At 40.3% G+C, this 12852-nt stretch overlaps 1 protein-coding gene across 2 annotated transcripts in view; it reads right to left on the reverse strand.

Moving 5' to 3' along the window:
- TMEM71 (transmembrane protein 71) overlaps positions 1-12852 on the reverse strand; it is a 68056-nt gene that overhangs the window by 22385 nt on the left and 32819 nt on the right. For both annotated transcript variants that reach the window (XM_089685940.1, XM_089685941.1), the window contains exons 5-8: positions 11212-11360; positions 7003-7131; positions 1138-1278; positions 849-956 (exon numbers count right to left, since the gene is read on the reverse strand). In XM_089685940.1, coding sequence (XP_089542066.1) covers positions 849-956; positions 1138-1278; positions 7003-7131; positions 11212-11360 — 527 coding nt within the window. The remainder of the gene's footprint in view (positions 1-848; positions 957-1137; positions 1279-7002; positions 7132-11211; positions 11361-12852) is intronic.

Raw genomic sequence — 12852 nt, forward strand, 5'->3', positions numbered from 1 at the left:
CATTAGTACAGTGTCAGTGATTTTTATTAGCACTGATCACTGTATTGGTGTCACTGGGGATGTCAGTGGCAGTTAGTGAGTTCCGCCTCCAGTGTCAGAATGCCCGCCGCAGTCCCGCTATAAGCCGCTGTTCGCTGCCATTACTAGCATAAAAAAAAAAGTCCCAGTATCTATACCGCCATTTATAGACGCTAAAACTTTTATGTAAACCAACTAATTTACATGTATTGGGATTGTTTTAGCAAAGACATGTCGCAGAATACATTTTGTTCTAAATTTATGACAAAATTTGATTTAAAATTTTTTTTACTGGACATGTTTTATAGCAAAAAGTCAAAAATATTGGGGGTTTTTTTTTTCAAAATTGTTGGTCTTTTTTTGTTTATAGCACAAAAAATAAAAATGCCACAGGTCATCAAATACCACCAAAAGAAAGCTCCATTTGTGGGAAAAAAATAACATAAATTTAATTTGGGTGCAGCATTGCAGTTGCATGACCGCGCAATTATCAGTTAAATTAAAGCAGCGCCATATCGCGAAAAATGTCCTGGTCAGGAAGGGGGGGGGGAATCCGCTGGAGGGCGAGTGGTTAAAGTTTAGGTAACCGGATAAACAGATTGGCTTATGTAAGATGCATTTTTGTGTAAATCTCTATCTGATATTGCTATTATAATGGATATTTGAGTAGTTTCTGCACCTATTCTCTGAAAAAAAAAAAGCCCTGCCTGTTAGTAGTTTTTGCCCCCCCCCTCCGTTCACACAAAACAAATGTAAATGCAGTATCACTGGATGAATTATTCTGCAATTTTTTTATCAATACACCCCTAGGTGCGGCCCCCCATCATTACCAGGTTCTTTAACAGAAATTTCCTCCACGCTTCCAACCAGACTTAAAGGAATTGTCTTCTGCTGTGCTGGTATGAGGTTCTTTGTGTCATCTGAAAATGTGTTGTTACCTGTAAAAATTACATTTACATATTTTTATACTGATTTAATGGTAATAAAATGCAGATCTCATCCGTTTTTCCAAAATTAAGGAATCTCCTAAGCCCCACCCCTCACATACAGCAATACAGCCAGGCATAGACTTCCTATGTGAGCAATTACCAGGAAGAAGCAGCACAAAGTCATACCTACCTTTGTTAACACATGGGCGTCCTTCCATAGAGCTGCACACAGAGCTTTTCTCTAATATTTCTTCCACTTCTGCTGTACTTGGAGAGCTTATTACTGGGATCAAAGTTCTGCTCTCTGAATTGAAAATCGAAGATAGTGACCCTAAAAACAAAAACTTTGTTTAAAAAATTGCATTTATTATTTATTTAAAATTGCATTTATTATTTATTTAAAAATAATAATAATAATGTATTCATTTTATTCATAGGTTTATTTATCCCAACCACAGCTCCACCTGCCTGGAGTTTGCATGTTCTCCCTGTGCCTGCGTGGGTTTCCTCCGGGTTCTCCAGTTTCCTCCCACTTTCCAAAGACATGCTGGGAGGTTAATTGGTTCCTGTCTAAATTGGCCCTTATATGTGTATGTATGAATGTGAGTTAGGGACCTTAGATTAATACAAAATAAATAGCACTTCCTTCCTCTACCAAAATCCCAATAAATTGCTTAACATTCCTTCCCCTGAAGTACAAACATAGTAATAATAATAAGCAAACTTATAAGTGACTACCCAAAAAAATATCCAAAAGAATAAATCCAAAAGAATATATATATCCAAAATATATATGAAGTCCCATACACCTCAAGTCCAAAATAAAGTTCACGTATCCAAAATCTTTACAAGTGATCTCTCAATATGTCTTTATCCCCAGATCAGATTGGTGATATATTCCAGAAAGTCTTCAAGTGCCTCAAAAGAAAAAACTCAACATAGTGTGTTACCCTAAAAAATATATATATATTTTGTGCCACACGTGTAACATGCAAAATATAAAACTAAGAGTGTCACAGCAATCGTGAGATCTCAAGGGTATAAATTGAGTTAGTAACTTCAATATATTTTTTAGGGTAACACACTATGTTGAGTTTTTTCTTTTGAGGCACTTGAAGACTTTCTGGAATATATCACCAATCTGATCTGGGGATAAAGACATATTGAGAGATCACTTGTAAAGATTTTGGATACGTGAACTTTATTTTGGACTTGAGGTGTATGGGACTTCATATATATTTTGGATATATATATTCTTTTGGATTTATTCTTTTGGATATTTTTTTGGGTAGTCACTTATAAGTTTGCTTATTATTATTACTAGGGACCTTAGATTGTACACCCCTTGAGGGTTAGGGACTGATGTGAATGTACAATATATATGTAAAGCGCTGCGTAAAATTATTGCGCTATATAAGTACCTGTAATAACTAATAAATAATACGTTTATAAGCTGAATTTTATGCTTTTTCATTATTTGTATAAAATTGATAGTTTAAATATATATATACTGTACTTTATAATATGGGGTACTTCCATGAAACTTTGTTTGCAAACCATGCTTGACTTTCTAATAAGAAAGGATAGCACTTCCTCTGCACTTTAATTGATCTTGTTGGATTTGATGCAAACGCACACTGAGGATTTTCACAGTCTGGGTGTCTGTTGTGTTGCAGTACTTTTAAAAAATATCTTAACCAGGGGCGGACTGGCAACTCATGGGGCCCCCGGGCAATAGGGGATCATGGGGCCCCTGTGCCCTTGCCCAAACTCAAAATAGCCTATGAAAAAGGTACCAGGGGCATCTCATGGGGCCCCCTACTGACCCCGGGCCCTCGGGCAGTGCCTGAGTTTCCAAATGGTCAGTCCGCCCCTGATCTAAACCATGGAATGTAATATTGCACCTTATCAGTCCTTAGATCTGGTGGCTGCATTTGTTTTCTTTTTTGCAAGACTTTTTTTTTACCCATTATTTTTACCTGGTGATCCTGCAAATAATATGCTTCCTGTCCTAGGGTGATAATGTCTACTCCACTGTTTATGGAGGGAGCCATGGTCATCACCCAGGCTAGACTTCAAACATGCCTGCTGTTGTTCAAGTCAATTACATGGGGGAGGAGTGACTAATTAATTTAATTGAATTTCAGGTACTTATATAGCGCCGTCAATTTACGCAGCACTTTACATATATATTGTACATTCACATCAGTCCCTAACCCTCAAGGGGTGTACAATCTAATCTATCTAGTAGTTTATAGAAGGAAAAAACACTGTTTTATTATTATTATTATTATTATTATTATTATTATTATTATTATTATTATTATTATTATGATGCTGTTTTATGCTTCCAGTTCAGCCACCACATCTGAAGATTGGTAAGCTGCCATAAAATTTTCTCTCTCAATAAATAAATAAATAAACAAACAAATGGGCAGCACAGTTGCTAAATGGTTAGCACTTCCGACTGGTAGTACTATGGTCATTGATTCGAATCCCAACCACGGCACCACCTGCCTGGAGTTTGCTTGTTCTCCCTGTGCCTGCGTGGGTTTCCTCCGGATACTCCAGTTTCCTCCCACACTCCAAAGACATGCTGGTAGGTTAATTGGATCCTGTCTAAATTGTCCCCAGTATGTGTATGTATGAATGTAAGTTAGGGATCTTAGATTGTACACCCCTTGAGGGTTAGGGACTGATGTGAATGTACAATATATATGTAAAGTGCTGCGTAAATTGACGGCGCTATATAAGTACTTGAAATAATAATAATAAATATATATACATATATCACATTGTAAAGTGCTATGCAAAACTGTTGGTGCTATATAAATCCTCTAAATTACAGTATAATTGTATATTTATTAAATTTTGTGTGTGTGTGTGGCTTCACATGTACTTGCAAAAGTATGTGAGAAACACTAAAAAAAACAAAGACCAGAGCAATTTTAATTTTTTTCATTTCTGCTATGGGTCTGTTTATTCCACTACTTGGAGACTACTTGGGATAACATAATACATACTGTATATAATTTTGGTATAATTTGTTGGTACAATTGTCATGCAGAAATTATTTTATTATGCAATCCATATAACAAAACTGCAAAAAAAAAAATCTACTTTGATTGGTGTTTGTCCTGTTTAAAATGACATTACAATTATTATTCTGGTACAAAATATTGTAAAGTTATTTACGATGAACAAGAAATGAATGAAAAGGCTTTGTTTTTCAATTTTGCACTTTTGTTTTTATTGTGGCCTAAAAAACATTAGCGAATAGAATGAATAAAAATAAAAAAAGGTTAAATATTAATCGTTAAAAAAAAAAAAAAAAAAATTGGCAGGATTAAGGCGAGAAGGGGAAAAGGGAGTTAAAAAGGGCTGATTAGGGTAAACTATAGATAACATAGGAAAATATTTTTTAACTTGTCAGGTTGCTTTAAAGTATACCAAAAGGCAAAACGTTTTTTTTTTTAGTTTTGGATAGAGTGGAGAGGGATTAGAACACCTATTAAGTATTTATTGCTGTCTGTGTCTCCCGTTGGGGAGATTCACCCTCTCTATATGTCCTGTTTACCATTATCATTGAAAGGGAAAGTTAAACAAAATCCCAAATATTGGGTTGCCCCCAGACAAGCAATAGAAGGGACATCTTCCAATGGGGAAACTAGTTCTGGTGACCTGGGGGTCCCAAAAGAATTCTGGTAATTTGAAGGGATTTCCTCTCACGTACTCTTTGGCTTTGGGACGGGAAGTGAAGGGAAATCTCCCCGATGGGACACAGATGGCAGAAAAATCTGATGGGGGTTATAACCCTCCCTTCTATTCAAAGTAGAAGAAAAAAAAGGTTTTGCCTATAGCTCTACTTTAACTGGTATCATATGCAGATCAATGCTCATACCTTTAACCACCTCCCGTCCGGCCGTTCTATATAAATGGCCGGACGGTGGCAGTGCAGGGTCGGGTGGCCGTTTATAAACGGCCTCCCGCACCCTGCTTGTGCGCCCTCCCTGGGAGCGTGCAGCACCGCGATCCAGTGCCTGCTGTGTCCTCCGGACACAGTGAAACACTGATCATCGGACGGGACCTCTGTACGAGGTCCCGATCATGTGATCACTGATTGGCCAATCAGTGATCACATGCAAAGTAGTAAGCAAGATGTCACTTCTGACATCATTGCTTACTACATGTGAAATCTGTGAATGATCACAGAGGTCACATGGTACAGGGCTATTCACAACAGCCTTGTACCATGTGACAAGCTGTGACCAATCACAGCTCACACAGTATTTCTCAATGGCTGCAAGAATGCAGACACAGAAAGAGAAATGATTGCTTTTACATCCTATATGGGTATAAAAGCAATCAGTGTAAAAAAAAAAAAAAATCTTCATCACCCCCCACAAGTAGTACAGTGTCACCATGGTGACACTGTACTGCTAGGGTGACAGTATGTAAAAAAAAAAAAAAAAAAAAACAAATAATATAAAAAAATAAAATAAAAATGTAAAAAAAATGTTTAAAAATTATAATTTTTGGTTATAAACTAATTTGGCGTATTTCTTTTTTACTAAAAAGATAACAGAATAAATGTTGGCCAAGATTTATGATTAAATATTATTTATTTGCAAAATTTTATAAGAAAAACACTTTTTTTTCAAAATTTTTGGACTGTTTCATTTACATAGCAAAAAAAAAATAAAAATCCCAGCGGTGAATAAATACCACCAAAATAAAGCTTTATCTGTCTCAAAAAAATGGTAAAAAAATTAGTATGGGTACAGTGTTGCATGACCGTGCAATTGTCATTCAAAGTGTGATAGCGCTGAAAGCTGGACAGGAATGGGGTAAAAGTGTCCGGACAGGAAGTGGTTAATCTGAAGATGAAAGAAACAGAGCAACAGGACAATGTTACTTTGTTTCTCTCTCTCGCTCTCTCTGTCAGACAGTTGGTTTCTGACTACAGCAGTTACTGAAGCTGCTATAATTACACAGCAACTCCCGGCTGTCATTTTTGACAGCTGGAATTGCCAGAAGGGGAGCCCAGCAAGGGCAGAAGGCAAGGCATACTACACATGCCCTGAGTACTTCAATGAACTATAGCACACCTAATGTCCACTACCGGTGAAATGTTTTAACAGTGTAAGGCCCCTTTCACATGGGTGTCCATGTTTCATCTGTCCGTTTACGGATGAAAAATGGACACCCGTGTATTTCTATGGACTAGATGATCATCTGTTTATATCCATTAATGTCCACATCCGTTAACTGCTTGCTGACCAGCCACAGTAGATATACTGCGGCAGGGCGGCACTGCTGCACAAAATCACGTATATATACATGATTTTGCATATCCGGGTAGGGGGTACGCACGACCACCCTACCCGTGTCGCTGATCGCGGCCGCGGGTGTCAATAACCGGGTCCCGGATGGTGATTATCCGCCAGAGCTCGGTGATTGCCGGCAAACACTGACAGGGAGGAGTGCTGCATTGTTTACAATGGAGCTCTCCTCCCTGTCAGTTTGGGCACACTGATCGGGTGATAAATACCACCAAAAGAAAGCTCAATTTGTGGGGAAAAAAAGGACGTAAATTTAATTTGGGTGCAGCGTTGCATGACCGCGCAATTGTTAATTAAAATAACAGAGTGCCGTAACACAAACCGCTTCTGTAAGATCTGTTTTTTGAACGGAAGAAAACTCTATTTTCTTACATTAAAAAAAACGGAAAGGATGAAAAACTGATGTAAACAGAAGAAAAACGGATGTAAACGGACAAAAATGGATGTAAACGGATGAAACCGGATGTAAATGGATGAAAAACAGATGTAAACTGATGAAAAACTGATGAAAAAAAACGGAACGCCCGTGTGAAAGGGGCCTAATTAGGGTTTTTTGTGCTGATCAACTGGATTGAGTGTTTTGTTTTTTTTTGCATTGTTTAGTGCATTGTCCTGCCCATTCACACCTTTCCTGCACCAAATGTACATTGGTCAGCACTGGTGATATGCTTCTAAATCTATAAAATATGGGACAAGAATTGTAAGTCTCCCACCATTGTCCTGGAATGGTTCAGAAGTTTGAAGTTCCTGAAGATTCGATTGCTCTGACTGTAATACTTGGGAAACACTTGCAGCAAGACATGATCCAATAGTGCTTCTTGAAGTGCAATTGGTAATCCTTTCTGTAACATATAGAAAATATCATTAGAATGGGTAAAATACTAACCAGGTGGAATTAGCAATAAAATTGCATGGAAACTATCTGACAGCACATCTTGGTCAGAAGCACACGTCCATTCTGCTGACTAGACAGCAAAATAGTAACTGCAGCCCAATGGTTTGTCATCTCTCTCTCTCTCCTTCTGTCAGTATGCTCACTGCCAGCACATGGAAAGCAGCCGAACCTGATTGACTCCTTGTGCTTGTCCCTGTCGGCCTTACGGGGGTTTCGGGAGGCTAAATTTAAGTAGTTCCATTAGATGCATTTAACCTCCCTAGCGGTCTGATTATTTCCATTTTTCTGTGCTCAAAGCGGTACATTTTTTTGCATGGAAATATGTATTTTTTTTATTATAGGCCTGTAATTTTTAGGAATAACTCACTGAAATCTGTCTGAACAAGAGTCTAGTAAACATCCCGGGTATGTTACAATTTGAAACAAGAAATCATAAATTATAATTTAATAAATAATCATACAAAAATAATAATATAATAATAATACATTGAATTCAATAATATAATCAAATCAAAAACACTGAAATTTGAAATAGAGCGCCAAGTTCGCACATCACTGAGCAAAGTCGCAAAATCGTTTTCAGTGTCTGATGAGGAATTTCCCCCACGAATCATTATCATTCAATTCTGCAAGTGGTTCTGATTTACTATCGCTGTTCTCTAGCCGGTCTAAAACCGCTTTTAACCTAAAGGGACACTTTTTGGACGCCATGGTCGTTTCTCAGTTTCCAGGCAGAAAGAACAGTAAAATTGCAGGCAGGGCACAGGACAAAGCACTCGGGACAAAATGTATGTGAAATGGTTTGATACAGGAATGTTTTACTATGGGATTTTAGTGATTTTAGTGAATGTCACTTTTTGTCATTTTCAAATTTCCTGCCGTTCCGTCCCCCGTACGTCCCGACGCTCGCAGGGGACGGAACCCAGATGACAGATGCCGGCATCCGCCGGAGGACATTGCCAGGGACACTGCAGGGTGGACATCGCGGGAGCGCAGGACAAGGTAAGTGATCGAGGGATCGTGGAGCAGCGCCGCATGGTAAGCCTGAGTGTAGCTCGGAGTTACCGCTTCTGGTACTGAAACTTTACCCCGAGCTACACTCGGGAATACCGCCAGGGAGGTTAAAAAAAAAAAATGTACTGAACAGGGACGGACTGACAACTCATGGGGCCCCCGGGCAATAGGGGATTATGGGGCCCCTGTGTCCTAGCCCACATTCAAACCACACCCAAAAAAGCCTGTGAAAGGTACCAAGGGCATCTCATGGGGCCCCCTACAGACCTCGGGCAATGCCCGAGTGCCCATATGGTCAGTCCGCCCCTGGTACTGAATATACATCAGTCAGCTATAATATTATGAATACCTAATATTGAGTTGGTCCCCTGTTTACTGCCAAAACTGCCCTAACCAATCAAGGCATGGACACCACCTGACCTCTGAAGGTATGTTGTGGTATCTGGCACCAAGCCGTCAATATCAGATCCTTTAAGTCCTGTAAGTTGTAAGGTGGGGCCTCCATGTATTGGGCGTCCAATAGTGCAAATCTCTTCTCCTGGTAAGTGATGCACATGCACCTGGCCATCCACATGATATGAAAGAATACGTGACCAGGCCATCTTCTTCCATTACTCTGTGGTCCAGTTCTGATGCTCATATGCCCATTGTAGGAGCTTTTGGCTGTGTACTCGGGTTAGCATGGGCACCCTGACTGGTCTGCAGCTACACAACCCCATACAGAACCATCAAAACCAGCATTTAAGCAGGCCATAGACAGCTCGAAAACCTGGCGTTTTTTTCGTCCGATAAACGAAACCAACGTAACCACCAATGATTACGAAAATCGGCCAACCAAGTCATAAAAATCAAGACATATAACGGGAAATTACAGGTCATGGCTCATGCGCATATTTTTTTTTCTCGTAAAAACGATCGTACGATTTGACCATCATTAACGCGAAAATTGGTCGTTTTCCACATATTTTCCAACATGACCAATAATCCAAAAATGGAAAAAACGTGAAAACCAGCCGATGAATTAACCCACTAACAGTGCGAAAATCTTTCAGACGAAAAATCGGCCGATTTTCGAACCGTTTATGGCTGGCATAACGTTTTCAGAAATTTGAGCTACAGTATCTCTTTTATTGGATTGGACTACACGGTCCAGCCTTCACTCCTCACGTGCATCAATGGAGTAGATTTACCAAAGGCAAATAGACTGCAAATAAATGTGGTAAAGCTTTGCTGACAGTTATCATCCAATCATGTTCAAGCAAAAATGTGTTTTTTTTTATTTTCCTGGCATGTGATTTGGTATTCTTTGCAAAGTGAAGGTTTTACTTCATTTACTAAGCTTTGCAGCAAATGCCCTTACAAAGTGCACAGTCTATTTGCCTTCAGTAATTCCACCCCTATCTCTGCCTTCCTGTTCTAGTGGCAGCCACTTCCTTCATTTCGTGTTCTGCTTTTACAAGGACATGAAGTGGAGGGGAATCTTCCCAAAGGTATCAGAAAAAAGAAATTGGAGAGAAGCATTTACCCTTCCCAAAATTGCAAAAATATGTCTTAACTAGAGTTGGGCCTTTAATCCCTTCAAGTCCAACCCACTGACCATGGCTCTTAGGAACTGTCTAAGCAGACCACAAATTCAGTCATGTAAAGGTCTACCTAAATTTATTCAAATTACAATCAGGCATTACTTATCTATTGGTAGATCTAGATGAGGTTATCTAATCAGATTGTTAAATATATGGTTAACATTAATAGCGCACCTCTATAAAAACTAGCTGGGACAGCTTGGCCAGCAGACAGACTGACCAATACAGAAAACTAATGCTGGCCATAGATGGTTAGAAAATCGGCCGATTTTCGCACTGTTAGTGGGTTATTTGGTCGGCCCTTTTTGGGGTTTTTTGCACTTTGAGATTATCGGTCATGTTGGAAAATTTGCGGCCAATTTGGACGAACGGCCGATTTTCCCGGTAATGATGGCCAAATCTGCCGATCGTTTTAACGATAAAAAATTGGCGCATGAGCAGTGACCTGCAAGGGACAGAAATTATGGGGTGAACTTTATGATTTAGTCGGCCGATTTTTTAAACTGTTGGTGGTAACAACGGCCGAACGACCAATTTTTCGTTTATCGTTCGAAAAATCATCCGATGTTCGACCCGTCTATGGCCTGCATAACGAACCACACTAATGCAGGCCGTAGACTGCTCGAACATCGGCCGATTTCTTGAACGATAAACGAAAAATTGGTTGTTCGTTCGGCCGACATTACCACCAACGAATAAAAAAAAAAAATCGGCTGACTAAATGATAAAGTTCACCACATAACTTCTGTCCCTTGCAGGTCACGGCTCATGCGCCGATTTTTTATCGTTAAAACGATCAGCCGATTTTGCCATCATTGCCGGGAAAATCGGCCGATCGTCCAAATCAGCCGCAAATTTTCCAACATGACAGATAATCTAAAATTTTAAAAAACCCGAAAACCGGTCGACCAATTAACCCACTAAGTGCAAAAATCGGACGATTTTTTTTCGGCCGCAAAATTGGATGATTTTCGAACCGTCTATGGCTACCATAATGCAGGCCATAGACGGTTCGAAAAACGGCCGATTTTTCGAACGATAAACGAAAAATCGGTCTTCGTTCGGCCGACATTACCACCAACGAGTAGAAAAAAAAAAAATCGGCCGACTAAATCATAAAGTTCACTCCATATCTTCTGTCCCTTGTAGGTCACGGCTCAGGCGCCGATTTTTTATCGTTAAAACGATCAGCCGATTTTGCCATCATTGCCAGGAAAATCATCCGATCTTCCAAATCTGCTGAAAATTTTCCAACGTGACCGATAATCTAAAATTGCAAAAAACCCAAAAAACAGCCGAACAATTAACTCACTAACAGTGTGAAAATCGGCAGTTTTTTTTTCAGCCGAAAAATCGGCCGATTTTTGAACCCGTCTGTGGCCGGCATAACCAAGAAGGGCTTAAAAACCGTAAATGTAGGGAAGTCCCACCTGCAAAGTTATTGAACGTTTGGATGAAATCGAGAGGCTCACAGTCACAAAGGTCTTCTTCAAGCTGCGGCCTCCAGCCTTCTTGGTTTTCATGATTTGAAAGATCGAGGGCTCTCTGTGCATGTGGTCTACGTCTCCTTCGAAATATTCTAAAAACAAACAAACAGAATATTTCAGTTTGGACTTTAGACCATTGGTGCTCAACCTGCAGCCTGAGGGTCATATGTAACCATTTCATACTTGCTGTGCGATCCTTTGTAGACATTGATTGAAAATGTTACTGTAATGTCTGAAATTGCTAACAAATCATCATGGTTGCGATATGTGAACAGCCCCCTCTGCCTGGTATTTTTACAGTTCGGGTGGGTGGCCAACTAGAGGGAGAACCATGGCTCAGTCACCAATTTTTACCTTAAGGCAGTGTTTCTCAACTCCAGTCCTCATGGACCCCCAACAGGTCATGTTTTCAGGATTTCCATTATTTTGCACAGGTTATTTGATCAGTTTCACTGCCTTAGTAATTACCACAGCTGTTTCATCTGAGGGAAATCCTGAAAACATGACCTGTTGGGGGTCCATGAGGACTGGAGTTGAGAAACACTGCCTTAAGGAGACCTTAAGGCTTCCTATACCCAGGGGCGGACTGACAACTCATGGGGTCCCCGAGGCAATAGGGGATCATTGGGGCCCCTGTTTCCTTTCCTACACTCAAAGCACACCCAAAAAAAGCCTATAAAAAGGTACCAGGGGCCTTTCATGAGGCCTCCTACTGACCCCGGGCCCTCGGGCAGTGCCCGAGTGCTTGAATGGTCAGTCCACCCCTGCTTATACCTCATAACTTTACAACCTTTGCTCTAGACAGTTCCCTGCAGTCTGTAGGCTACATGACTATGCCTCTCCTCTATCACCTCTAGTTTTACATGGCATTTCTCTGTCAATTTTTTTATTCAGGGAGAAAGTACCTTACTCGGTACCTGCTCCTGCTTCCTTAACCGTCACTTAGACGAGTAAAAAATTGCCTTGGCTCATCGGCAGCCTCTTGGGATAAGATTACACACGTTTCCCTGCACCACTTGATCTTGCGCATGCACAGTGGGGAGCTGACTGTGAATCATCAGGGAGTCACAGCTGACACCCAAATTCAAGATGGTCCTGAAAAGAATTGACAAGGGGAAAAACAGCACTGGACACTATGGACTGGGACTATAACACCCTCCGGGTTAGTTAGGTAGTTTTTTTGTTAGATAGAGGCTAAGGCTGGTCATACATTATAAAATTATCTGCAGATTTTTGGTTTAGATTTACCAAAAACCATATAATAGGAGGACAAACCTAAACAACACTTTCAATTGTATCCAATTAGGCAGGCCCTTGCACTACACAGTTGAAGGTAAATCTAAAGAAAAGTGGGCAGAAAATTGGAAGATAATTGTATAATGTATGGCCAGCATAAGTAGCAGCCTGGGGATGAATCTGCCTGGGAGTGAAGTAGTGAGGTCACCTCAGGACTAGCTAGGAGGCTCTAACAGATCAGGGCTTCTGGAGCCCTCCCACCTTTCCAGAAAATTGAGAACTTTCTGGAGCAGGGAAGAGGAGGAAAGAGGCCCAGATATGCATGTTTGAGGGACCTTGGCCAACCCC

Source organism: Staurois parvus, unplaced genomic scaffold, assembly GCF_062004578.1.
Source record: "Staurois parvus isolate SC_StPar_1 unplaced genomic scaffold, SC_StPar_1.0 ptg000389l, whole genome shotgun sequence".
Taxonomy (NCBI): domain Eukaryota; kingdom Metazoa; phylum Chordata; class Amphibia; order Anura; family Ranidae; genus Staurois; species Staurois parvus.